The sequence below is a fragment of the Gymnoscopelus braueri genome (genome assembly GCF_963280865.1).
Source record: "Gymnoscopelus braueri genome assembly, chromosome: 19".
NCBI lineage: Eukaryota > Metazoa > Chordata > Actinopteri > Myctophiformes > Myctophidae > Gymnoscopelus > Gymnoscopelus braueri.
This window is the reverse complement of record NC_137621.1, coordinates 24060280-24087142: the sequence shown is the minus strand read 5'-3', so window position 1 is coordinate 24087142 and position 26863 is coordinate 24060280. Positions and strand designations below refer to the sequence as shown.

General features: G+C 42.2%; 1 protein-coding gene and 1 long non-coding RNA gene across 7 annotated transcripts in view; both read right to left on the bottom strand.

Moving 5' to 3' along the window:
* Positions 1–1448: 1448 nt before the first annotated feature.
* Positions 1449–2163, bottom strand: LOC308074312. The gene is made up of 4 exons (XR_013932087.1): positions 2128–2163; positions 1965–2031; positions 1804–1878; positions 1449–1601 (listed from the first exon to the last, which is right to left on the bottom strand). It is a non-coding gene; the product is annotated as an uncharacterized lncRNA (long non-coding RNA).
* Positions 2164–7928: 5765 nt separating this feature from the next.
* rps6ka1 (ribosomal protein S6 kinase a, polypeptide 1) overlaps positions 7929–26863 on the bottom strand; it is a gene marked incomplete at its 5' end in the record, with an annotated part of 88585 nt that continues 69650 nt past the window's right edge. For all 6 annotated transcript variants that reach the window (XM_080413298.1, XM_080413299.1, XM_080413301.1 and 3 more), the window contains 18 exons: positions 7929–10176; positions 10714–10851; positions 11578–11695; positions 11800–11876; positions 12296–12457; positions 13230–13388; positions 13753–13842; positions 15253–15378; positions 16338–16468; positions 17083–17185; positions 17804–17868; positions 18560–18648; positions 18764–18834; positions 19348–19490; positions 20206–20243; positions 22003–22109; positions 23225–23304; positions 25927–26007. In XM_080413298.1, the coding sequence (XP_080269424.1) occupies positions 10054–10176; positions 10714–10851; positions 11578–11695; positions 11800–11876; positions 12296–12457; positions 13230–13388; positions 13753–13842; positions 15253–15378; positions 16338–16468; positions 17083–17185; positions 17804–17868; positions 18560–18648; positions 18764–18834; positions 19348–19490; positions 20206–20243; positions 22003–22109; positions 23225–23304; positions 25927–26007 (1901 nt within the window). In that variant the 3' untranslated portion in view covers positions 7929–10053. The remainder of the gene's footprint in view (positions 10177–10713; positions 10852–11577; positions 11696–11799; positions 11877–12295; positions 12458–13229; positions 13389–13752; positions 13843–15252; positions 15379–16337; positions 16469–17082; positions 17186–17803; positions 17869–18559; positions 18649–18763; positions 18835–19347; positions 19491–20205; positions 20244–22002; positions 22110–23224; positions 23305–25926; positions 26008–26863) is intronic.

Genomic DNA, 26863 nt, shown 5'->3' with positions numbered 1-26863 from the left:
TGAGAAACGGCTACCACATCCAAGGAAGGCAGCAGGCGCGCAAATTACCCACTCCCGGCACGGTGAGGTAGTGACGAAAAATAGCAATCCAGGACACTTTGGAGGCCCTGTAATTGGAATGAGTGGACTTTAAATCCTTTGGAGGGCAAGTCTGGTGCCAGCAGCCGCGGTAATTCCAGCTCCAATAGCGTATCTTAAAGTTGCTGCAGTTAAAAAGCTCCTAGTTGGATCTCGGGATCGAGCTGACGATGCAGCAAAATCTGGGAATTGGACATAGCTTGAGTGTCACACAATGTAATTCGTTCCATTATCATCATAAGAGCATGAGAGAAATCCTGCAGTGATTCTCCTTTCTGTTGTAAAGAAACATAGGATTTTTAACACCCATAGACCTCCTGTAATATTGCAATGATCTGCTGGGAATCCTCTTTTACTCTTTGATCTCTACATTTAATTTCAGTGCGAGCAGCACCCTCCAAATGATCGTACACAAACAATGCTTTGTCGATGATGGACATGTGTCTTGCCCTTAAACAACCCTCCACCTCTTCCACCCACTCATCCACAGTTAACGCCCCAGGCCCAGAAAACTTGGGGCATTTCCTATCTCTAGGGAGGTAGACAGTCTGTTCTCTTCTCGGTGGGTGTGGGGATGCAAGCACATCACTATTAGGGGATGTTCGATCTGACAGTCTCTCAGTTTCGATTTGACCCGACAGTCTTTGATTTTCAGTTTGAAGCTGTGCCATCTGCTCCCGTAGTCTCTTGAGCTCTTCCTCCATAGTGACCGTCGTTCAAGGGGAAACCACCAGATGCAATGGTCCACTGAGGGAGCTGTCTCCACTGCCAACCGCTGTTCTTTAAAACAAAAATAAACAATAAAACTATGTTGCTACTTGCTACCAACACAATACACTGTACAATTCTCAAACCGACCAAGCACAAAAAGTCCTGCCGGCTACGCCAATTGTAACCAGATGGAGTCACCAAGTACTCCTTTATACACAGTGTGACTACGCCACTCCCAATTACAGGGTGGGAGACCCGAGTTTGAGTGAACAAATAATGGTCGGTTTGGAATGCAAAAATATATTTATTCACATAAAGGATGTACAATGTATTGGTCATATATTTAATGATTAAAAACTAGTTCCACATGTCCACCAGTAAAGTGCATAGGGCTACTAAAGAGACAAGCTTGGCCAAATAGCTGCACTGAGATGTAGGCCTACTTATTGAAGTCTGCACACACAAGTTAAACACTGCAAATCAGCAAGATATAAACACTAAAAGCCATGTGTAATTTGGCATTAAAGATCACTGCAAATGTACACTCAAAAAGGCCAAAAGCCATGAACACCACAAAAGAGACAGCAATCAATTAAGTGCCAATCTGCAGAATAACTATTAGCCAAGTATCTGTCTCAGGCCTTATTAAATTAAACCTGTGGTTGGTTGGACAGTTTGTTTATACTTTAAAGCCGCAGGGGCTGTAGCACTGGATCTCACTAACAGTGCTCAAAATAATAAAAAAGGTAGCAACATAAAGCATAAAAACAAAAAGGTTAAAAGAACAGCGGTCAACAGTACACAGGCACAATCTGTAATAAAAACAAAACATTGAATTAGTCTCACGCTCTACTCTGGTGCTATAGATGTTCTGCTGATGCCTGGTTGCAATCAGAATCACATTCGGACTACTACTTTGGCGTCAACCAAACATCTACAATAATCCACCCAGTACACAAGTACCAGTAAAATGCATTCAATGTACTTAACAGGGTTTATAAAAGCAACACATACCCTGTTAACATGTGAGGGAATGCCCAGGTTGTCGGTGCAAAACGGTACAAACAGTCGGCTTGGTCCTAGCACCTCCTGCATGACAAAATACACCAGCGTGAGAACTCATTCATTTTATTCATAAAAAGAGTTGTGCTGTTGCGACAAAAAAGCCAGCCTACCTCTAGACCCGTGTGTAAACACGCACACACTAGCAGGGCTCTAGTTCGGCGCTTTGACGCACGTTATCTAACAAAGAAAAGATAAACATGTATATAAATAACCTGTAGAGTGTTGACTTAAAACTAAAAACAGGTAACGCTAGGTCATTAAAACAAGGCTTACCTCGACGCTATGAGCACACATACAAACGACCCACCGTGAACAAGGAAGTGGGCGGGGAACCTGGACAAACTCAGTCTGACGCACTGCCTGGCCAGATGACTCATACTGCTCTTAAAGGGGCGGTGCCACTAAACGCACCGGTTCCCAGTCCCACTGACTACAGTTAGAAAGTTAGACTGGTTAAGTGTGTCTGTGGGTTATTATAAATATTTAACCAATGAAAGTTAACAAGAGCTTGTGGCTAAATAATAACTACATTGGATCCATTGGAGCACGTGTTCTTTTTCCTCATTTCCTGAAAAGTAACAGTGACGATGTGCAAAACACACTCACAAGTATTCACATAGCCTACTGTAGTGCAGTGGTTCCCAAACCTTTTAGCTCGTGACCCAACAGAGAAATTTGATGTCTCCCCCTGACCCAAAAGTAGTGAAAATAGCCGATCTATAAGCTGCTATTTTCACTATTTAGACCTGAGGCCGATTCTAAAAACGCCTTCTAAATCCTGACCTACGTTTTCTGAAAAACTTCAAATATTTATTCAAAAATTGCAACAAATGTATGTTGCTATATACTGTACATAGCAACAAGAACCCCAAAAGGGGTTCCTGTCCTGAAAGGTATACTGTAGTTACAAATAGGGGTTCCCGCCCAAAATGGGTTAAAAGTAATTTATGGAGATTTTTCCTTGCAACCCATAAAAATAGGTCCGCGACCCAACCTTGGGTCCCGACCCACTGTTTTGGGAAACAGTGCTGTGTAGTGTACACACACTAGACACTTTCCCCCCTGCAGGATCTAAAAGATGCATTAATGCGCATTAAAGTGCTTTTCCCCACCTCAGCTCATCATCCCTGCCCTCCAGCCCCCGCCCCCACCCCATCCACCAATTCTAGTTGTCTGCTCTCAAGCTCCCATACAGCACCCTCGGTTCCAGATTACTTTAATCTGGGTGAATGGGCGCAAGATCTCTGTGACTATGTGTGTGTGTGTGTGTGTGTGTGTGTGTGTGTGTGTGTGTGTGTGTGTGTGTGTGTGTGTGTGTGTGTGGGAGTATGCATGTTTCTATTGTTCATCTTTGGCATTTGGGTAGAGCAGTATGTCAGAGTGTGTGTGTTGTGAGTGAGTGAGGGCTTAGTGACCTGGCTGTGGATAAAAGGTATTATTACATCAACAGGTTTGTGTTATAGTTTATGTTTTGACCTGAAGAGGCAAGGGCACAGCTAAATGGTCTCATAGGATGATATCAATCTTTCTGTGGTGGAAATAAGGTGAAATGAACAGGCCCATGTCCTAGTATACCAGCAGCGGGTTAGCAGGTTAACCTAACATGTCAGATTTCAGAAGATGGACCCAAACACAGGATTCTCATAATAATTGTCACAAAAAGGAAACGTGAGGATTGGCTAACAAGGATTGACTAGGGGGCGTGGCAGGACAGGTGAGTAGGCACAGGTAGGCAGACTGGAGGAGGGGTATAAGGGCACAGCGGGTAACAGAGCACAAAACACTCCCAAACACAACCCATTCTCTGAAACCAATCAAAGCAACTCCCATATATGAACACAGACTCAAAGAATGTGGCAATTCCTAAAGGTCCAATGGATTGCCACGGAAATTGCTGTGTGCATTCATGCTCTCCAGACAATGAACCCTACAGTTTATGGTGACTCCATAACCATTGATAAGTTCCTCTAGTACTCAGAATATATAAATGGAACAGAATGGACACACATTTTTAAATTAAAAACACTGTCGAGTACAGATGCAGTTCCTTGTCAGTTATGGACCTAAATCAAGCTTGAGCTGCTGTACTGCTAGGTTAATAGAGTGGTACTGCAGCTGCGTTCATTATCATATACTGTTGTATGTTCCCTGTAGCACACAATAAATCATTCTGATCACACCACCAGATGACAGGCCTGGCTGCATCATTACCCCTATAGTATGTACAGAATATGTATGCATCATACTGTGCATGTGTATGCAAAATTGTGTGCCTCTGCAGATTGAAATGAGTTATGGGTCACCGTTTTGCAAGCACGAAGAGGATGTATGCCAATATACCACTGAGGGAGGCATCACCTGCTCTGAGAGAGAGAGAGAGAGAGCGAGAGAGCGAGAGAGCGAGAGAGAGAGAGAGAGATGTTTTTGTGCAGGCATTTGCACTACAGCAGCACCAGGATTTAGAGACCAAATCAAAATTGAGCTCGCATCAGCCACAATGAGGGCAAAAACAGCTAATTCAGTGATGGCACAATGCCTTTACTGGAGAAATCTCAAATTCCATTCTGCTGGTGAGTCTTAAATGCAGAAAGGTTGGTCTCATCACTGGTTTCCTTTTTTCACATGAAAGCTGCAATTTGAGATGCAGAATGTCAAACCATCCATTTGAGTCTGCAAGGTCTGTCTGTCCTCCAGAAACATGTGTGTGTGTGTGTGTGTGTGTGTGTGTGTGTGTGTGTGTGTGTGTGTGTACGTGTGTGTACGTGTGTGTGTGTGTGTGTGTGTGTGTGTGTGTGTGTGTGTGTGTGTGTGTGTGTGTGAGAGAGAGAGAGAGACTGTAATGTCTCTCTAATGTGGTTACTAATACACAGGCCAAATGAGAATATGTATCCTTGTGCAATCGGCTCAGCCACACCCACCATTAACAAACAGACACAGAACCAAATACACACATCGATCCATCACCACATACACAGGGGTGCTGATGGTGGGGGATCATGGTCTGTCCCTCCACACTTTTATGAAACAACTAATGGCATGGCTTCCCTGTGAATATCTGGTATCATATTGATGATGTCATATTAATGATGTCATACTGATGACGTCACTGTTGCTCAAATATGTAGGGACGGCTGGATAGTGGATCTGAGATTATGAATTCACAAAATGTGAAAAACATTCGAGATTAGCCACAGACAGATGTGGAAACAAACAAAACACACACACACGCCACAAATGTAATCCCAAACAAAAATACCCTTGGTTACCTTTGCGACACAACCGACAATATTAAGCCAAAGAACAAAGGAAAAACATATCACAGCATTTTTCCAATGCAAACAATGTAAATACACTTCAATTCTACCCAGCCTATATGTTCTAAGCAGTTGTCAACTCATAGCTGTTTCAGTCAAAATCCACAGCACTTTTGTTGTTGCTAATTGAATTTTTACATTCCCATGGCTAAAGAAATGTCTTCATGGCCCAATATTCTGCAATATGCTAGGCAATTTCTGATGACAATGAAACAGGCCCTAGTCAAGTTGAAAGAGTATTATATTATTAGATTAACCTTCAGTATGTTGACCAGTGTTGACTGTGTAGGCCTACAGCACGTTGACCACTGCTAATCGTATAGACCTATAGTATGTTGACCTTTGCTGATCTTGCTACAGTAGGTTGACCAGTGTTGATCATGTAGGCACACAGTTTGTTTAAAAGTGTTGTTACTCTTGTTTGTCCATGGCTACATAAAAAGTCAGTATCCCATAACCTGTGTTAAACCGCTAGCCCAAATTATGTGATATGCCTCATCAAGCATAGTATAATAAGCTAGAGTTGAGAGGTTTTGAGACACACACACCTCCCCCAGCACGGGCAAAGAAACCCCAGCCTCCCAGCAGAGCAGTTTCATTTGCGACCGGAGGGTAAACTGAGGGAAACGGGATCTCCGGATGAATAAAATGCTCTCCTCTTTCATTTCCGACAGACAGGGGACAGATGATGGTGATGAGGCAGGTACTGTACAGAGCCACTGCGCTGTAATCAATATCAGCAGTCATGCGCTGTTGCTGCTAGCTGAGTCAGTATGTGTCTCTGCATGTGTGTGTGTGTGTGTGGGTGTTTGAAGGGCAAGAGGTCATTCGCAGCAGTGTGAATTACCAGCATGATGACGTCAAAATACAGAGAGAACTATAGGTTCCGCGTGGGAATATGTTGCAGTGTGTATAGATAAATTAGATTAGACCTTATTTCACCTGAATGCAGCTAAGGAGGTGGGTTGTGAGTCAGAAGTGCAGAATGTTTCACCAGATGGCTTATGTAAGCAGTGCAGCTGTGTGTGTGTGTGTGTGTGTGTGTGTGTGTGTGTGTGTGTGTGTGTGTGTGTGTGTGTGTGTGTGTGTGTGTGTGTGTGTGTGTGTGTGTGTGTGTGTGTGTGTGTGTGTGCGCGCGTGCGGGGGAAGTAAGAGTCTACCTGTTCTGAGCCTTTGGTGAAGGGGAATAGCAGGGGGAGGAGGCATGAGAGAAAATTACTGAATTGTCAGCAGGTAGGAGAAGATCAAGAGATATTATGTCAGTCATCTCATCTGCATCAGTCTAATGCAGTGGTTGCAAACCTTTTCTGGTTCAGGACCAACTTGAAAATCTCGAAAGCGTTCGCAGCCCACCCATCTGTCCACTTAGAAAGACTAGTCTTGAATCAAGACTATCATCTATGTATTTTATCGATTTTGACATTTGCATATACGAAAGTAAAAGTCAGACTCGATAAAATACATCTATGATATTTGATCCAAGGCTATATATATAGTAAGACATGGGTTTGGATTAGTGGTGAACCAATTAGGGTTTTTCCAATGCCGATAGCACCTCGGCATATGCAGTATACTATAACTAGATTTTCAGGCACCTACCAAGTTTGGGGGCGTTTAGCATGCTGGGAACTGGAGTTACGTTTGTGACGTCCACCCACTCACTAGGCAATTTTAATATAGGATGCTGATATCATGTTGTTTATGCATATGATAAAACAACAATTTGATACCATTATACACACAATTGCTAAATTTAAATTAACATTTATTTAACACTGGCTTGTGTGTGCACCCCAGACAGTTTTTAAGTTATAGATTATATTCATTTTTATCAGACACGCCCCCTTCCTATATAAACCCATTGTAACTTCAAACTCCATTTTAACCATGTTAGACTAATTTATGTTCTGGTGACTGATATTGTCCTTGTCAATTACTTTTCCCCCCATTTTTTAAATACACTTTCTTCCAAATGAAAAATAAATAAATACATTAAGTAAGTAAAGAAAGTAAGATTGTGGTGGCATTTTAATGTCTAGTAGGTTTTTGTGTGCTTCCCAGACAGTTTTTAAGTAGCTTGATTCAATATTTAGATATTTGATATTCGTTTTATCAGACACATCTCCTTTTAACCATGTTATATTAATTGAGCACACATCCCTTGTTCTGGTGACTGATATTATGCATTGAGGGAGGTGTGTCTTTTCAGTTACTCATTTCATTTATTTATTTTATTAAATAAAAAAAAATATTGGTTTCAATGTAGTGTTGCACCCGTTTAAAAGCTAGTTGGACTCTATCCCCCTCCAGTGGTCAAGGGTAATATTGCATGACATGGTTAAGACAACGTGGTAAAATTGAACTGTCAGACTTTACTAAAAACACAACACTTGCCTGCTTGCAGTCTGTGTTTTATAGCCTTTATCAAATTGAAACAGAGGAAAATCAAGTACATATCTTGATGGTCAATTTAACTCTACAAAAAATGTATGTTATGGGAAATAAAAATGTGCGTTAATTTAGCAAGGGGTTAAGGGAAAAACTGAGCCAAACTCAAAGCAGAAATCGAGACATTTTCTCTTCTCATAGCAATTGGATTTTTAATTCAATATTTGTAAGATATAAAAATCTTCATCTTATCATCTTTATGGTACAATAACATCTTGCCATTTGAATGCATTTCCTGTAGTCAACGGAGGGAGGCGTTTACAAGAATTCGGTAACTCTGATCCCTAGTGAGTCAATACAGTTAGTTCATGGAGCTACTCGGCACTTCCCTTGTATAGGTGTACAGTATGAAGTAGCTGCTTAGGAACAATGTGTATTCCACATACAGTAAGACATTCAGCCTCGCCTGTAGGCCTCGGAAACAAGCTTAAAGCATGACCTACACCACGAAGCTACTTACAATCGAACACCGATCTCGTACTAGTATTAAAATGGACACCAGGTAGCTCCCATTTGCAAAGACAAATTTTCGTAGTAACATTTAAAGCACTAAAGCACTTCCTCAGACTTCTCAAGCCTTTGTGCTCTGAAATGCCTCTATGAAAAGAAATCTTTGCAAAATGAGAGCTATCTGGTGTGAAGATCTTTTCTTTTCTACATGGTGAACTTTTTTGATCCAGTACCCTACCTAGTAGGTCTAGGATGTGCGAGTCTTTTGCACTTTTGTAGAACTAAAATGGAACATATCACCAAGTAAATGGTGCACATTTTGTCGCAGATCATTTATTGTCATTGTCAAGACAAGGTAAAGCCCAGTCCGCTGGTTCGACAGAATCAAGTACCCAGACCGAGAGGGCGCGAGATAGGGGAATTGACGTAAGTTAGAGTGCACAGTAAAATCCTCAGGGTTAATTCATCCCTTTGTAACTCAGAGTGGACCCTTACGGGTCAATTTGGTTACATTTGTATACTCTCAGAGTTAAACACTCAGGATTGTACAGTGTATAAGAATAATTCAAGGTTACCCAGCAAGTGCTCGTCTGAATATAGATAACCAGTGACTAGACAAGAGTTCATGGGAGAGAGAGTACATTTAAGTGCTGGCCCCGCCTCCCCCTAAAACAGCAGAAGAAGAGAACATGTATGGCATCTAACTCCACAGACTGATATCCTGTCATCTCACGAATATCAAAATCACCACTTAAATTTTTGGACCGAAAAGAACCCAAACAATAAAACAAAAACAATCAACAACAAAAGCAGCCAACACAGGAAACTGCATTCAATATGCACATTGTCCAAGAAACACAGTGACCAGAAAAAACTAAACACAACAAAGAAAAGATATAAGAGAATTCAACATGCCACATTGTTCCTGGGGCAAGTTTCTTTCACAGAAAGCCACCTATTCTTTTTTTCTCTTTTTGTTTAATAAGTAGTAAAAAATATGAGTATGTGATAAATAAACCCTTCTTGAGTCTTGAAATAAAAGACATTTCTCAAACCAGTTGCCAGCGGATCGACGAAGCAGTGTGAAGAGGAGGGACAGGAGAGGAGGAAGCCACATGACATCATCACGGCACTAGACCATGCATACATGTTTGATCCTGCAAGACAAGACACACACGCACACACCCACGTGTGTACAGGCACACGGTACGTCATGCAACTAACACATACACACACAGACTCTCCATCAAACAAAATACAAAGCATCGATCGACATCAACCGAAAAACATTAGCATTTGACGTTTCCCGGAATTCTGGTTGTACCAAAACCAAAGAGGCATTTATGGCAGAAATGGTTCATTACCCTTTATTTCCCCCCCCCCTCAAAATTCACGTTTTGTAATGTTCTTTTGAAAACATATTTAAACAGCAGTTGGACCTTACCGAGTTGAATTGGCAGCACTACTGATACATAAATCTCATCAACTGGAGAAAACAAAACTACAAAAGGACAGATGACAAGACAGGCAGACGAGGCGTGCAGCAAGCTGAATGACAACCAATCACAGCAATGATGAGAAAACAGTTTGAGGATCACCAGCAAAAACATGGCTGCATTAAACTGTGTGGCAGATCACACATGCACACACTCACTCATTTACACACACGCACACGCACACACAGCGCTAACACATCTGCCAAGAACCTGCAACCATTCAGGTCTCAGTGCCCCCATCCACCTTCATGTCGTTTTGCTAGTCTAGTGAGATTGACCAACAGTAGGTGACATGCCCATATATGAGGAACGATAGCGAGAGAGCGGCACTACTGATGTCACAAGGTGGGAACAGGACCATAGTCATGGTTCCTTGGCTGGTAGGAGGGGGTGGTCCTTATTACCCCCAGAGCAAAGCTGATTGAGTGGTTTAAGCCAGGGGTGTGTGGTTTTGGTCAGTCTCCAGTGAGCTGATTGGCTGTCTGGAATCTCTACAGTGAGGTGGATGGAAGCTTCTTGACGCGTCTCTGGGCCAGGAAGGAGCTCTCGATGGGCTTGAGCTCTGGAGTGGGCTGGGAGTTCTTCAGAGCCAAGTAGGTGGCTGCCATCGCACCCTGTGTGTTAACACCAGTACAGTAATGTTAGGCACTTGAACCATAGAGTCCCTATTCTGGGCATGTCATAATAGCCAAACATTCAGCAAAATTTGCAGAAAATAGCCCAACCGAAAGAGATCAAAATTCTAGGCGACGTGCCCATAAGCAGACAACCTGAATAGTGCAGCTTCACTCACAAACCAGACCACAGTTAGCCTACTGTATCTATCCCTATACTACTAAATATTGGACAGGGAGACCACTCCATTATTATCTTGTTACATTTCGGCAGAATATGCTTTGATCAAATGTTTAAAGTGTGATTTTGAGAACTGTTTTGCCATACGATTTTAAGATTGTATAATAAGATTTTATACAATCTTCATCGCGCACAGAGAAAATACACAACATAAGCGATCGACAAGTTCTACATCGCTTTAATATAATTTTCTGTTATACCATAAACAAAGACTTGACACAGACATAAGTTCTTGAGTTACTTCAAGCACTTTATGGATCATCTGAGAAACAAACTTTGAGAACCCCATTCATTACCTTGACCAGTTTGGGGTCCTGGTGAGGTAGCTGGCTGTTGGGCAGTTGGTCTCTCCGGACCATCCAGGGGTGTTTGAGGACCTGCTTAGCTGTCAGTCTCTGATGGGGGTCCACATGGAGCATCTTGGATACCAGGTCCTGGAAACACACACATATATGCAGTACAGCACATTATGCATCTAAAACTGACAAAGGGAGAGGACCAGGAGTCCGAGTTTAACCCATTAAGACCAGAGGCCAATTCTACAAATGCCTCCTAAATCAGTAGTTCTCAAACGTTTTCATGCCAAGGACCCCCAAAATGATATGTATTTGGCCACGGACCCCCACCTGAAAATGACTCAAGACTTTTCAAAAATGTTCAAAAATAGCAGATGTACAAGCTGTGAGCTTGTATATCTGCTATTTTTGAGAACCGCTGTTCTAAACCACAGCTCAAATCCTAAGAGTTTTCTGAAAAACGTATGTTGCTATATAGCTAAAGTCTAAAATGACACAGATGCTTTCCCGGTTTTAATTGGTTAATTATATTGAGAAATAGTATAGATAGGTTTCACCATATAGGGTTAGGGTTGTACATTTATGTGTAACCCTTAAAATAATAATAATAAAGTCAATCAATCAATGAACCAGTCAATTGACCGGGGGTATATGAATGTGTTGTTTAACCTCTTAAACCTTATATACTTTGTTGAATTTAGTCCACCAGGGGTATATACCAAATATCTTCAGTGTGCCGCAATGTGACACATGGAACTTGTGGATCGGCTATTTCTGCCGGATCTACGCCCCCCCGGAATAGGAAAGCTAGGGTTCATATGGTTAAATGTTTAATGTCAGGACAGTTGGCTTGACTTGAAGTACCTTGGCAGTGTCAGACACAGCGTCCCAGTTGCCTCCAGTCAGCCTGAAGTGGCCACTGCCTATTCGGCTCAGGATCTCATTTGGAGTGTCCTCAGGTCCGTTGGCAAATGGAGTGAAGCTGGTGAATGGAGGACGAGACGGAGCATTTAGCGAGTCCGACAGAGAGGTGAAGGTAATGTGTTTAAAATGAGTGACTATGTGTGAGTGTGTGATCATATATACCCAGCAAGCATTGTGTAAAGTAATACTCCTAAACTCCAGATGTCACAGCCTTCATCGTAACCCTGGCGCTTCAACACCTGCCAACACAGAGAAATAGGCGAGAGTAGTATCACACACATGTCGCACTTCAATGTCTAAGACTAGCAGTAACAAACAACAAAGCACATCCACTCACTTAAAACCATGTGCTGGGCTGAGGTCAGAATACAAAAAGAATAAAGTCTGCCCACTGGGTCATGCTCCAAAGCTTAAACATTTATTTTGGTTCCTTTTTACACCATTGGACGTGATGTTTCGAGCCTACCGGCTCTGCATCAGACACTCACTAAGACTTACAGTATACTTCCATTCAAGATCATAATTAGTTGTAGTCGAGGTTGGCGTCTCTGAGAGACCGAGGGCACACTTCCAATGTTTCACCACTTGTGGCTGTGACACCCATTGACGGACAGATTAACCCACTCGCAACCTCCTTTAGGTTGGACATTCAGCTTACCTCAGGAGCTACAAAGTTAGCGGTGTAGCATGGGGTCATCAGCAGACCATTGTTGGCACGCAGCTGCTTGGCAAAGCCAAAGTCACAGATCCTGATGGACTCGGGGTTCCCCGACTCATCTACGTACAGAATGTTACTGGGTTTCAGGTCTCTGTGCACCACCTGGAGGTAGAAGAGAAAGGATGGAGAGAATAAGGAATGAGGAGTGGAAGAAGGGGAAGGAAAATATATATGTAGAGAAAACAGAAGAGTTTGAGAAAGGCTGATGTAAAAGAAAACAAGACCAGTCTAACAACGCCATGGCAATCCGTGTCAGGGTTGGGAATCGAACACTGATACAAGTAATCAGAAATGGCCAACAGAGGGCAACAGAAGTCCCAAAATAATGACTTGAAGTCCCCAAACCATGACACTGTGTCCAATCATTGGCTATTAATAATAAGTTACTGCTGCATGTGTGCAGTTTGATGAATGAAGCCACATCAACTTTAATTTATTTTACTACAATCAACTTTCTTCAGGAGCTTCACTTTCACCAGGAACTTCAGGCTTTCATGGCATAAAGTTATGTTTCATGACATCATGACCAAACACAGCAGCTGTGTTTGGTCTATATATTGAGTCTGATAGATATACACACATAAAGACCTTGTTCTAGAAGGCTTGCCCTACATCCACACCGTAAAAAACAGACCTACAATGGACTTTTTTTTTTTTTACCTGAGACGTTTTATCTCACAGAACAACATATATACATCCTATTTCCTTCTAGTTTATTTAAATAAAAATGAGCCATAATTTAGCTTGATTGTACCATATATTATTGTATGAAGCTTCCCAGGTTACATGCTTTGCAAGGTATGACATTCCAAACTCAATGGAGTTTGTAATGTATGACTTTGGACATCTACTGGATAGTGGATCAGTTTCTCACCCCTTGTGAGTGAAGGTACTCTGCAGTTTTGGTGATGGTGTGAAGCACAGCGCTGGCCTCCCTCTCAGAGAAGAACTTCTGTTTGAGGATTCGATCCAGCAGCTCTCCTCCTCGCATCAGCTCTGTCACCATGTAAACTTGCTTGCCAGTGTCGTACACCTGAGACACACACAAGTGTGCGCAAATGCAAGAACAAAAGTGTATATTATTGTCATAAACTAATGCGGTCACTTCCTAAACATGCTTCCATAACCCATTTAGACCTGAGGCCCATTCTAAAAACGCCTTCTAAACCTGAAAAACGTATGTAACCCTAAAAAAAAACTTAAATATGTTGCTGCTATATATATATAGCAGCAGCTAATGTTACAAAAGGGGGTTCCCGGATTGAAAGGTATAACAACGAATAGGTGTTCCAGGTCTAAATGGGTTAATATCACAGGCCTTAGGTGTGTGTGTGTGTGTGTGTGTGTGTGTGTGTGTGTGTGTGTGTGTGTGTGTGTGTGTGTGTGTGTGTACTCACATCCTTCAGTGTGATGATGTTGGGGTGCTGTCCATATCTCAGGAGAATCTCTATCTCCTCAGAGGGATCTGCACTCGTCTTGTCAATCATCTGTTCGACACACAAAAGCACCCATAACATAACCCACTGGGACCCAGGTTTGAGGCTTTCATAGAAACGTGTCAGCTGTATCAATACAGGTGCATGCCAGGATTGAGCCTTAAAATCAGCAATTTTCTTTAGAAAATTGGGGGCTTTGAGATTATGTTGTGTAAGAAGGTTGGGGCATAAAAGATGTACTTTAGGTCAGATGCCCTTGGCTAAGCATAAGTCACTTTTACACAGAGATCATGCATTATTGGCTTAAAGGGATAGTTCACCCCCAAAATGACTTTTTTCCAATCGATTAGTCACCCCATGGATACTTCAATTCATGGATATTTTTTTGTTTTCTTTGCATTTCTAAGCCAATAATTTGATGACCGGCAGCGGTTCCGGTAGGAGACACTAAGAGTCTCCTTTGTGTATCCTACCGGAACCGCTGCGTGCCGGTCCGCTGGTCAAATTATTGGCTTAGGAATGAATTCAAGTCTCCATGGCGTGACTAATCAATAGAAAAACAGATTTTTTTTGGGGTGAACAAAACAAACAACAAAACAAACAAATCCGCCTCCGTGTGCCTTCCAGAGTTGCGGAATAAGAGGTGTGACGTGTTACACAACAGCGGTAGTTTTTGACAGCAATTGTTAAGTAGATTCTAGCCTACACATTTATTTCACAAAATATAATGGCAATGAATCATTTTCCTTCACCGCACAACAAAATAGCTGTTTTTCCAAACAAGACTAGCTTGCTAAAGCTGTATAACCCACTCAAACTTACAAAACTCAGTGTCTCCCCCTTTCTCTTGTTCACTCGCTCTCTCTCTCTCTCTCTCTCACTCTCTCACACACACACACACACACACACACACACACACACACACACACACACACACACACACACACACTAGTATGCTTATAAATCAGCTATTTTCGCTATTTGCTGTGCGAAGAAGATATACTGTACTGTAGGGCTTAAGTGGAAGAAAGAAGAAGAAAATGTCCTCTTTGCTTTAATTGAGGGCACCGCTCCCCGATTATGTTTGATCTTGTTAATGGTTTTGCAGCAGGTTGTAGCCTTAAAAATGTTGTCTGCTGTAGCAATAAAATCATTGGGCGGATTTGTTAGCTGCTCTGCCACCTCTAGCAAAATATTTGTTTACTTTCCCCTGAAAATAAAATGTCTTTCCTTGCTGTGCTTGTCTTATATTATAGATAAAAAAAACATAATTTGTGTAAAGAAAAAGATGGTGAAAGTACATACGCCAAAAAAGAATCCCTCATAATATGGGGTCGTGGTATAAAAAAGTTTGAGAACCCCTGATGTAATCAATTCCCAACAGATACCCAAACCTGTGTGACGTTGTCTGATAAGGGGTGTATCGGACAATGTTTTCAGTGTATGTGTGTGTCTTCTGACCTTCACAGCGTATTCCGTGTTGGTGGCTTTGTGAACACAGCGTTTGCAGACAGAGAAAGAACCCATTCCGATGTCTTCCTTCAACACATAGCCATCACTGAAGCACAGGTTCTTCCCATGTAACTGCTACAGAGGGAGGAGAGAGAAAGAGACAGACACCAAGAGTCATGGATTTAAGCATAGTAGCGTTGCCTCGCTCCCACAAATACTCTTCTAGCCAAGCATGGAACAGGATCTAAGGATGTTTACTGCAGCTTATTCACATAATACTACTGAATTATTGAATTTGCCTCATCCCCCAGTCTGGCTCATCCTGTTTGAAATCGTTCAATGAGTCATTGCAGCCATTCCAGTCTGGGGTACTCACTCTGCCTTTATTTCGCTGCTTGTACCTGTATGAGTGATTGACAAATATACCCCCCCTGATTCTTGATTCACTTATTATGATTTCAGTACTTACTTAACTTGACATCGTTTACCGTTAAAAGTTTGAGATTATTCTTATTATGCAGCAACTGCAATTCATAGGAAGCTTGGACACAAAAAAAAACGTATTTCACCCATTATTTTACACCTGTAATATTGTGATGCGACAAATAAAGTTGAAGTTGCATAACAGGGCTTTAATTAAACACCACCTAGTGGAGCACCAGTAGGAGTATGTGTAGGTTACGATCACTGAATAAACAGAACTGCACAACACTGTGCTTGAGCTTAAACCCAACTAATCTTGAATTACTGGATTCATGCACTGTTCACTCACAGAATCGGAGATGGTAATTGGAATATATACAGTACACATATTGTGAGAATGGGAGGAAAACTTGATTAGAAAGCCTTTCATTGGTCAAATCCATGATCTCGCCAGTGGTTCTCAAACTTCTTAATTTCAAGGACCCCCATAACTCTGAGAGCGCACAAATGGAACCAAATGGACCACAGGTTTGGTTACATTTGTACACTCTCCTTGTAAGGGTCCATTTGGTACCCCCTCAAGGAACCCTGAGGGTCCCTGGACCTCACTTTTGAGAACCACTGGGATACGAGCAGTGGTGGGCGTGTCCCATGAGTGAGTGACAGCTGACCTGGACCACTGGGTGTGGAGCGGGCTTGGCCGTCTCGTCTAAGCCCTCCTCCTCCAGCATGGTGGAGGCCACGAAGCTGAAGCCTCTGAACAGACCGTGGGCTCCGGCGCTGGGGGGCACACCTGGGGAGTCTGGAGGGGAGGACAGGTACAGTAGCAACACATGGGTTAGACAGGGGTACTTTACAGCACCTGCAGACACATGATGCACACAAACAGGACAGGTCCAATGTATTGCAACAATATCAAGACACATTATCTAAGGAATGGCATTGGAAATCGGGCAAAGGCACACTATGACTAACAGTCACAGCGAAACATAATCTATAATTTGGATGATATTTTGAATGCATGTTCACACACATGCATGCACGCAGGCAAGTGCGCACGCACGCACAAGGAAACGTATTGCTTTTTCTAAAGCCTATGTTAACCCATTAAAACCGGGAAAGCATCCATGTCATTTTGGATTTTTTGCGTTGGCTATTCAAAAATAGCAGATATACAAGCTCACAGCGGGTCACTTTGTGCCACGCTGCGAGCTTGTACATCTGCTATTTTTTAATTTTTTAAACATTTTAAGCGTTTGAAAAAATTTGGATAATTTTGAATTACGAAAAAGTTTGAGAACTACTGATTTAGAAGGCATTTGTAGAACTCGGGTCTTGATGGGTTCAGAACTGACTTTGGATGAACCAAGCCCAATATAGAAATCAGGAGTTAACCCAGCTACTTTAACCTCTGACCTTTTGGCGTGCGCGAGGTGAACTCGGGGTCAAAGTAGAAGGTGTCATCTGGACGTGCCACGGCTGGTTTGAACGGAGGAGGGAGCTCTCTCCTGAAAAGTTTCTGAAATAAAAGACATACCGTAAACAAAGAAGACAGGAAAGTTGAATGTAAGACTGTTGAAATATTCAAATTAAAAACATAATCATTATGTACATTGAGTATAATTGTGTCCAGGCCAGGTCGAAGAAGTACTCAAGATTTTTATGGCGTGGCTCTCAACTTTTTTAGGTCGCGACCCCCCAAAATAAACATATTTGAAAAGGGGACCCCCCCCCACCCCAATAAGCACTTAGAATTGTAGGAGTTGAGGCATTCAATTTAGTTTGAGGCGAGGAGTTGTTAGCTTGTAGATTTTAAAAAAAATTGCCAATTTGGAAAATATTTGACCAGTTTTTATAGTATAGCTGATTAATTTTGATGCAGTAGTGGTCTTTTTTTCTTTTCTTGGTTTTTTTTAGGTATTAAAAAGGTCTTAAAATTCCTTAAATTGTCATCTGGGGACCCCCGCAAAATCATCTGTGACCCACAGTGTCTAGGTCTATGTCTGTGTGTCTGGAGCTAATCTCGTAAAGCGCTGGACCAATCAGGAACAAACTTTGAATGCACTTTGCCTGTAGTACTCTTTAAGACTGAAAGTAGTAAAAGTCGGTAAAAAATGAACGTATACGGGTCACTCACATTCCAGTCGATGGTGGAGAAGAAGGTGTGTCGTTTGATCTCTTCTGCACCGTCTGCTCCAGACCCTGGAGACCCAACAGCATCATAATGAGCAGCAAGAACTTCCCCTTCATTCTATTTAACATCAAACACTTCTGTTGCCACTGAATACACTATATATCATCGCTGTCAGGTGGAAACCTTTTACTTTTCAGGAAATAGAAAAAATAACCTGTGTTCCAATGGAGCTAATGTAGTTATTATTTAAAGCTCTTGTTAGTACTTTTCATTGGTTCAATATAGATAATAAACCCACGCATGTTGATGTCGCACACATTTAACCACTTTCAAAATCTATTGAAAATAGTGAAAATAGCAGATCTACATGGCATGCTAATGCGTTGTGAGCTTGTAGATCCACATAGATTTTTGCTACTTTTTCATGCCACTCTTGTGCAATAAAATAAGAAATACATTTGATGTATTAATTTAATAATTCATTTAATTAAAAAAACATTCAAAGTTGAAATATGGAGATACGTGGTTTATGTCTCGACTGTGACGATATCGATATGCACTGTATACACTATGCACTATAAAAATGCACTGTATACACACATACTGTATAAGTATATGCACTGTGCTGTACACTATGCACTATACACTGATGGCCACTGTCCCATCCACTGGGATGTCAGATTCAAAGAAAAGAATCCTTAATGCTGAAGTGGCCATCAAATACATGATGATACGAATGAATGTTGAGTCGTTACTAACCCAGCCTGTTGCCAGGGTTCCTCTTGAACAGAGCTCTGAGCAGAGACTGGGCCTCAGTGCTCAGGAACTGAGGCATGCCCAGACGTGCCCTGCAGAGGATACAAACATACACAGAATTGGGAATTAAATGAATCTATTAATTATTTACCCCTGATGGAACCACTTGAACCATAGCACCTAGCACACTTTTTACGAGTCACTCACTTCAGGATCATGTTCATAGTTTCTTTGCGGTCCTTCCCTTGGAATGGCAGTGAACCTGTTAACATCTCAAACTGGGACAGAGAACAGAATGACGGCGATGAATCAATACAAACATGCAATGGAAACCAAATTCTGTAAAGCATATAATTGCATTGACTTTGCATTTCAGAATATGATGTGGTCCTATCGACTCGTACGGTTATCTGAATGTCTGTATGACTGGACCTAGTCTGGGAGGCATTGCGTCGGAGCTTGGACAGCAGGGGCGCGGCCACTGCGTTGTGATTCAAATCAACAGCCAATGAAGAAAAGGGGGCGGGATCCACATGCAGTGGGTGCTACATCTAAATAGGATCGACGGGAAGCAATTCCCCTTGAGAAATTGCGGCCGCCATTGTTGTGTACTGCTGTTTGCCTCTCGTCGGACTTTTTAGACGAGTCAGACCGGTAAGAGGCGTGTCCGCTCAGATTCTGAGCGTAAGCTACATCCCGCCCACAAATACCAGGGCTCTGGCCCAGAAGTTCCTCGCCAGAGCAGGCGAAAACTTCTGGGAACTCAGATTAGACTGGACCTAGTGCCTCACCATCAGTACTCCAAATGACCACCAGTCGGCGCTGTGGTTATGGCCCTGTCTGTTGACGACTTCTGGTGCCATGTACTCCACAGTACCACAGAAAGAGTAGGCTTTCTTCTCATGGTCAATGGCTTCTTTGCACAGGCCAAAGTCTGAAAGATACATTACACATACTTGTATATCATAGGTACAATAACATGTTGGCAGTAGCCTGAGGCCCTGTTTATACTCAGTCATACAATGGTTGTGCGCCCCAAATAGCAGATCTACAAGCTCACAGTGCGTTGTGTTGTGAGCTTGCAGATTGGATATTTTCAGCCTGCAACTGTCATACGACGAAATATAAATCAGGCTAACAGGTTATAAAACCAGGATTGACAACAGGATGATTGCTGGCCTGATTTATTGCAACTGGAAGGAAAATATTGTTTGAGGGCGGTGCACAAGTAATGTTCTCTACTACTACCAAGTTGCCCTTGAGCAAGGCACTGCAGCAGTGCAGCTAGCTGCTTAATGGCCAAGCATTTTGCTAGCATTCATGTTTTGGAACCTCAATATCATACTTTCCATATTGTCTCTTTGAAATCTTTCAGGTCACTTTGATTCCTGTGGCAGGCCCTGAGGTAATGATATAAAGGAGGATAAAATGGGGTGTAATGATTAACTAAAAGAACACATACAAACCCTTGTAGAGCTATCTGGACGGGGAACGATAAGACTGTCAACACTGACTAATGATGAAGGTCAACAAGGGAGGAGCCGCAACAAATTGATTGTGTGTGTGTGTGTGTGTGTGTGTGTGTCCAAGAGACACAAAGAATGAAAGAGAGAGTGAGATCAAAGGAGTGAGAGAGAGAGTGAAGTTACCTGTGAGTTTTATATGTCCCTCCTCATCCAGCAGAATGCTACAACACAAACATGGCATAACTTTACAAACATAAATAACAATCTGTTGGTAAAAAAAAATTGTCAAATCTTTTCATTGTATACATTGTCTATTAGTCCATTGTCTTTAAGTATTTTATATTTGTTTACCGAGTGTACAGCACTTTGGTTCAACGCTGTTGTTTTAAATGTGCTCTATGAATTAAGTGGATTGGATTGGAACTATGTCAGTGGTTCTCAAAGGGGTCCTTGAGGGTGTTTCAGGAGGTTATTTGTTTACAAGTTCACACCACGTTGTGGGCTTGTCGATCTGCTATTTAAAAAACGAATCTTGTCAAATAATTTATTATGAGGGTCACTCACACAAAATATTTTCTAAAGGGGGGTCCGTGGCCAAGTATCAAACTGAGGGTCCATGATCAGAAAATGTTTGAGAACCACTGGTCTATATATTATGTCTGTGTGGATGGGTGTGGATTGGCTGTAGGGTGGGCTGTATGCGTTATTGGGTTATTGTAAACTGTTAGCATATCTTCTATAAACTGTATTAACCCATTAAGACCTGAGGCCAATTCTACAAATGCCTTCCAAACCAGTAGTTCTTTCAAGGTTTTTCTAAAATGTTCAAAAATAGCCGATGTACAAGCTCACAGCGTGGCATGGAGTGTGCTATGAGCTTGTATATCTGCTATTTTTAAATAGCCAACGCTAAAATCTAAAATGACACAGATGCTATTTATTGGGTAAAAAAAAAGAAATAAATAAAACAAGAAAATGTGCGATTACATAAGTAATTTTCTTAGACCATGATGACCATGTTTTACTTCAACATAAAAAAAAAGAATAAATGGACCAGTTCCAAGCAGTGAATTAGGGAACAGAGAAAAAAAAAAGGGTGGAAAAAAGAAAAAAGTTCTGCCAACCGATTTATTCATGTACTCAGTTAATGCACCAGATATAAGATTACTCTGAATAAAACACGGCACATTAAAGCTTTTTTCTGAGTGCACTCCAGCAGGGATGGTGTTTTCTTTTCATAATGCCAGCAACATGCATATTTCATATTTCTATTCCCTTTGCCATCCATTGTAAATGTATTCATCAAATAAATAAATGCAGAGAGAGAAGCTCACTGAAGGCTGTGAGGTCTAAAACGGGTTAGTGGGTTTAAGGTGGTGTTATGAACCTGCTGATGTAACACACATGTAATATCACACCTTGGATACAAGCCACGTGTATGTGGGCCATGAGTCACTAAGTGTGTGCCTGCTTGTACTAAACGTGTGAGGGCCAAATGTAACCTACTGACTCACCTGCCAGTGAGGAGCCACCACCGGGAGGACGTAGGGCCTTCGTCCTACTCCTCCCACCCAACACTCCCCGCTGACAAGTGCCGCCCCCAGCCCATAGGAACCCCCCACAGGTGGTGGGTTTGAAACCCGAACGCAAATTTGTGCAAATCTTTGACTATTATATATTTTTTAAAGCGAACAGTTTTAACTCAAATATTTGCTTCTGGGGGTACCGGGAACAAAATAATTTTGAGATGGGGGGTCTGCGGCCAAATACATATAATTTTGGGGGTCCTTGACATGAAAAAGTTTGAGAACCACTGATAGAGCAACATACGTTTTTCAGAAAACTGTTAGGATTTAGAAGACATTTGTAGAATCGGCCTCAAGTCTAAATTAGGGTTAAAGTATGTAATTACAAACATGTGTGTGTGTGTGTGTGTGTGTGTGTGTGTGCGTGTGTGCAACAGTGTATGCTTTCACTCACTTTTCAGGTTTGAGGTCTCTGTAGATAATGCCCAGTCCATGGAGAAAGTCCAGTCCTAATAACAGCTCTGCTAAATAAAACTTCACATCCTCCTCTGTGAACATCACCTGGGATACAGATATATACATAGAAGAGAGATTAAATACTGAGACAAAATAAGCAACTATATCCCGAAGAATCCAAATGTCGATCTGCAATAAACAACAATAATGGGAGCTACTGGAATAAAAAGTATGCAGACTATTTTTTACAGTGTGGCTGTGTCTGTGTGTCCGGAGATTTTTAATCGTATTATGTTATGTATAATATCATCAAAGGGGTTCTGATCGGGCTGAAACCTTGCAGAAATTTGGAGTCATAAGTTATAGACACATCATAGACGACAAGTCTCGCGAGCCAGACTGCCGCCCACAATGTCAAAATGCTTCCGTCATACAGTCTGGAGCACGGAAGCTCTTAAAGTTTTCCGGGGACAAAGCCTCTTCCCCGTTTCCGTTTCATCTTTACAGTGGGGCAAATTTGTCCTAATATAAATCAAAATAGTCAAAGCCTATATACAGTAACTTGCTGCTTATCAGAAATGGAAATCCAAAAAGCTTCCTTTCTCGGCTTTCGGGATGTGTAGTTCCAGACTCTATATTGGATTCGGAGATTGTGGAATAGTTGTCTGGCTACGCGAGACTAATTATAGACGGACATCACAGATGACTGACGTCAAAGGCTGGCTACATGAGGTCCCAGATCCACATTGGAGCCATGCCATTCCCATGTAGATCCCAAGATCCATATGATTAGATCTTTATTTTACTATGCTGATCTTCTATAAAAAACAAAATAAAACAACTGTAATCCTGAGCAGCTGCTCAAAATTATATTTCTCAAAGTATCTGTGCACAATTGACACTGCCGGTAAAGATATAATGCCTTCTGTTCTTGCACATTTTGACACTGCTTCTAAAAGATACCCTACCTGTTTAAAGAGTCTAATACTGCGGTTACCTGCACTTAAATTTATTTCCATCTCATCCAGAATTATTACTTATTTTTATTATTATCTTGTTATATAGTATTGTTGATAGCACAGTCTCTGCGGAACATGTCCATCAAACATTTTGCTGCTTGTACCTGTATAAGTGACAAATATAATCACTCTTGATTCTCTTTACGTTCCTTAGTTAAAATGACAAACTATACCTCATCATCAAAAACAAAAGTGACCCACCTCCTTAGACAGCCTGGTGAAGAGATCTCCACCTCGAAGGAAATCCAGGATAAGGTAGAGTTTCCCCTCTGTCTGGAAAGCTAGACACACAAAAAAAAAAACACATTCACAAACAAAACAAAACAGAGATCAAAGTCATTCATTCAACCTTTTTTTCTCTCTCTCAAAGAATGAGCCCCCATTCACAATGGTGCTGAGATAACAAAAAATGCAGTCCAACAAAAGAAAATACCAGTAGTAATACAAATTAAATATAAAAGCAATTATAACTAAAACAATGTGCTCGGAGCACAGGTCTCTGCCAGGGCAGGTACTGGTAGCTTATTGTGGGCCAGCAATGTTTCACGGCACAGCGTTCATGATTTGAGGCATTTTGCTCAAAACGGGCCACTCCTGCAAACTTTGGAAGCCAATCTTAGCCAATCAGGATGGAATATGAAAAATCACCCAGATCCGTCTTGATCACATGACTATAGAGATCATGTGTACCGATTGGCGTGATGTTTGGACAAAATCTGTAGGAGTAATATCAGAAAATGTGTTTTGCAAAAATTCTATTATTTTACTTTATCCACTTATTTATTTCATTTTAGGCTTTAATGATGAATATTTTGTCAGAAGACCAAAAGACATCCCTACAATATCATCTCAGATGACAAATAGAGGTTTTTGGTAAAAGAAAAAATATTGTGAAATTAGGTTTTGTCCATTTCGCACGGCCCTAGTTTGATGGGCAAAACAGCAAAAGCAAAAATACTTTTACCCAATTATGAGGAAATATTGTGTATGGGTAACCGACCTTGGGTTTATTTAAGACAAAAAGAGAAGTGAGACACAGCAGGAGGTTAATCGGTGTGGGAGGCGAACGTGCGTTTCCCCTCCAGTCTCAGTAGTTCTTTCGCTCTACATTAGAAGAGGTGGGAACGGTGGGCGTTGTCACATACTAATACAGCTCGAAAACCCGGTCTCAGCACCGTGCTCAGTGGCTTGCCTCGTTGATCACTAGACTCCCAACCCACACCTCCCGGGTTCGACTCCCGTTGACGCCACAACTTTTTCCAATACCCTATTACCCGGACAACTTTTATTCGCCGATAAAGTATAGTTTTGGACCGGAGGGGCGCAGTCTCAAGCGAACTTGAGCCACGAGAAGCACCAGAGTTGCCGTGCTGAACGCTGCGAAGTTCGCCTGAGCCTGAGTTATGTACCGATAGGCACAGAATACATTATCGCCCCCCCTAGGCAATGCCAGCGGCGAATATTATTTTCCACCACGGACTACTGCATGACTAGGGACAGGGGGCGTGTCTACTGAGACTGGAGGGGAAACACACGTTTGCGTGTGGGAGGGCTTTATACATGTACAGGGGTGCACATAATTTTTTAGGTCTAGTACTCAGAAGAGCACCTGGAGATGTGACTTGGTGCGCACCAAATAAATGGTCGGCGGGGGGGGGGGGGGGGGTGGTTCAGCACGGTGCCCACCGGGACAGTTTTGTCAACGGGGGGGGGGGGGGGGGGGGGGGGAGTGGCTGCGCGAGAAAAAAGGACGCTCTGCTTCCAAATTCCGCCGATTTTCGCCGATTTTTTTTCTCTCACGCCGTTTGGTGAACCCCCCAACGTTGGTGCCCTGTGCTGCGCTGCTTTTATCCGCCAAATTGGGACGTTCACGGCATATTTTGCACCATTACGGTGCGTTCATCATCGGTGACGAGTGCCTCTAACAGCCGCTGCGTGCAGCGAGCTGCGAGTCGCAGCCTGTCTGTGTGTCAGGATGCGAGGCTCACACAATCACAGCATGCGTCTCCAGGCTTTTATTTTTTAGTTTTGCTAAAAAATAAAAGCTTGGAAATTCCTGTCCCGGCTGTTGGTACGCAAAAGCGCCTCGCGTCGTCTGATGTGGTGCGCATTATTTATTTTGGGTGCGCATGCGCACCTGCGCACCAGTTATGTGCACCCCTGTACATGTAGATGAATAAATATAGATGGTGGTCTCTCCTTTCAAGAGATGGCCAGCACTCATAGATTTCCCCAGTAAGAAATCTAAATAGGGAGTGGTATGCAGCACCTAGGGGTGGTAGAGCGGTGGTATCACAGATAATAACAACACAGTAGCTTCTACTGGTGTTGGGAGGTTGAGAGCACAGAGGTGTAAAGCCAGATTTGTCCTTACAGTAGCTGTGTGCTGGCGTTGCGTGGCGAAAAAAAGCTGATCTACAAGCTCACAACGTGGCGCAAAACAACTCGTGGTGAGCTTGTAGATTGCTACTGCTATTGTCCAAGCGCAATGAACCCATTAAAACCGGGAACGCATCTATTTGTGTAACCACTTTAACCATTATTTTATACTTTGGATATTCAAAAATAAAAAAAAAATTTGGGGGGAGGGGGGGGGGTCCCTGGAACAACATATTTTGCACCACTGATATAGCAGCAATAGCATTCCAGAAAAATTAAGACATTTGTTGAGACATTTGATAGTTCAAAATATATATATATTCAAAGATTTGCACAAATCCTCACAAAAACAAAAAAAAGCAGATCTACAAGCTCATAGCGCGGCACTCGGTGCCGCGCTATGAGCTTGTAAATCTGCTATTTTTGAATAGCCAAAGAAATCTAAAATGACACGGATGCTTTTCCCCGGTCTTAATGGGTTAAGGATAAATCAAGCATGATGCTTCAGGGCCAGGCTGACTCACCGTAGTGCAGTTTGACAACGAATGGGTGATTGACATCCGCCAGGATGTCCCTCTCCATCTTGGTCCTCAATCGGTCTCTCACTGTATAGAGGGAAAATCTGTCAGTTTCTGTCCATAGTGTGTACTGTTTGTGTGTGTACTGTATGACAACTCTGGCCTGTATGACAACCGATGCCTGGAGGTACAGCCAGTGCAGACCAAAACGCTTCTAGTGAGCACGAGGACCTGGCTTTGAATCCATCCACCGTCTTGACTCTCTTTTCTCTTTGCCCTTGGTTTCCTCAATTTCAAACTTAATTATATTGGTTTTATTGGTTTCCCCGTCTCTCTATTCTGACCTCTCTGAAATAAAGTCAATCAAAATAGACAACAAACTCTGGCCTAAGGGCATATATACTGTATGTCCATCAGATTGCCCATTCCGTTCAATCTCACTGCAACTCAGGAAAAGGGACTTTCGCTAAAATTCAAAAGGCAGAGAAAAATGTTTGGCATGTCATATCCAACCTGTTGCAACTAACAGAGAACAAATGTTGTCTGCACAGTGCACACTGCACTGATTCAAGTGTAATGAATCCAGCACTTACTGTACTGCAAGGGATATTTTTTGGTTAAAACAAAAGTTTTTTTTTGTTCAAATGTTTAAAGTAATACTAGGTAACGTTTTCAACAAAACTAAAGTTAAATTGTATATCTTTTGCGAGTGGCAAAAGTTTCACAACACCCACTCCGTGAATTTCACCCCCGGAAGCCTTTTATTTATATATTTTCTATTGAAAGTGGACTGGGGGGACTTTCCCGGGGAAATGACGTTCCTGGCCAACGTCATGACGTCGTGGCCGACGTCCCCAGGAACTACCGCAACGGTTTCCTGTTTGGCCAGGAACTACCGCGCTATAACAAAAAGGAACCTCACGCTGATGTTAAGATAATGTAG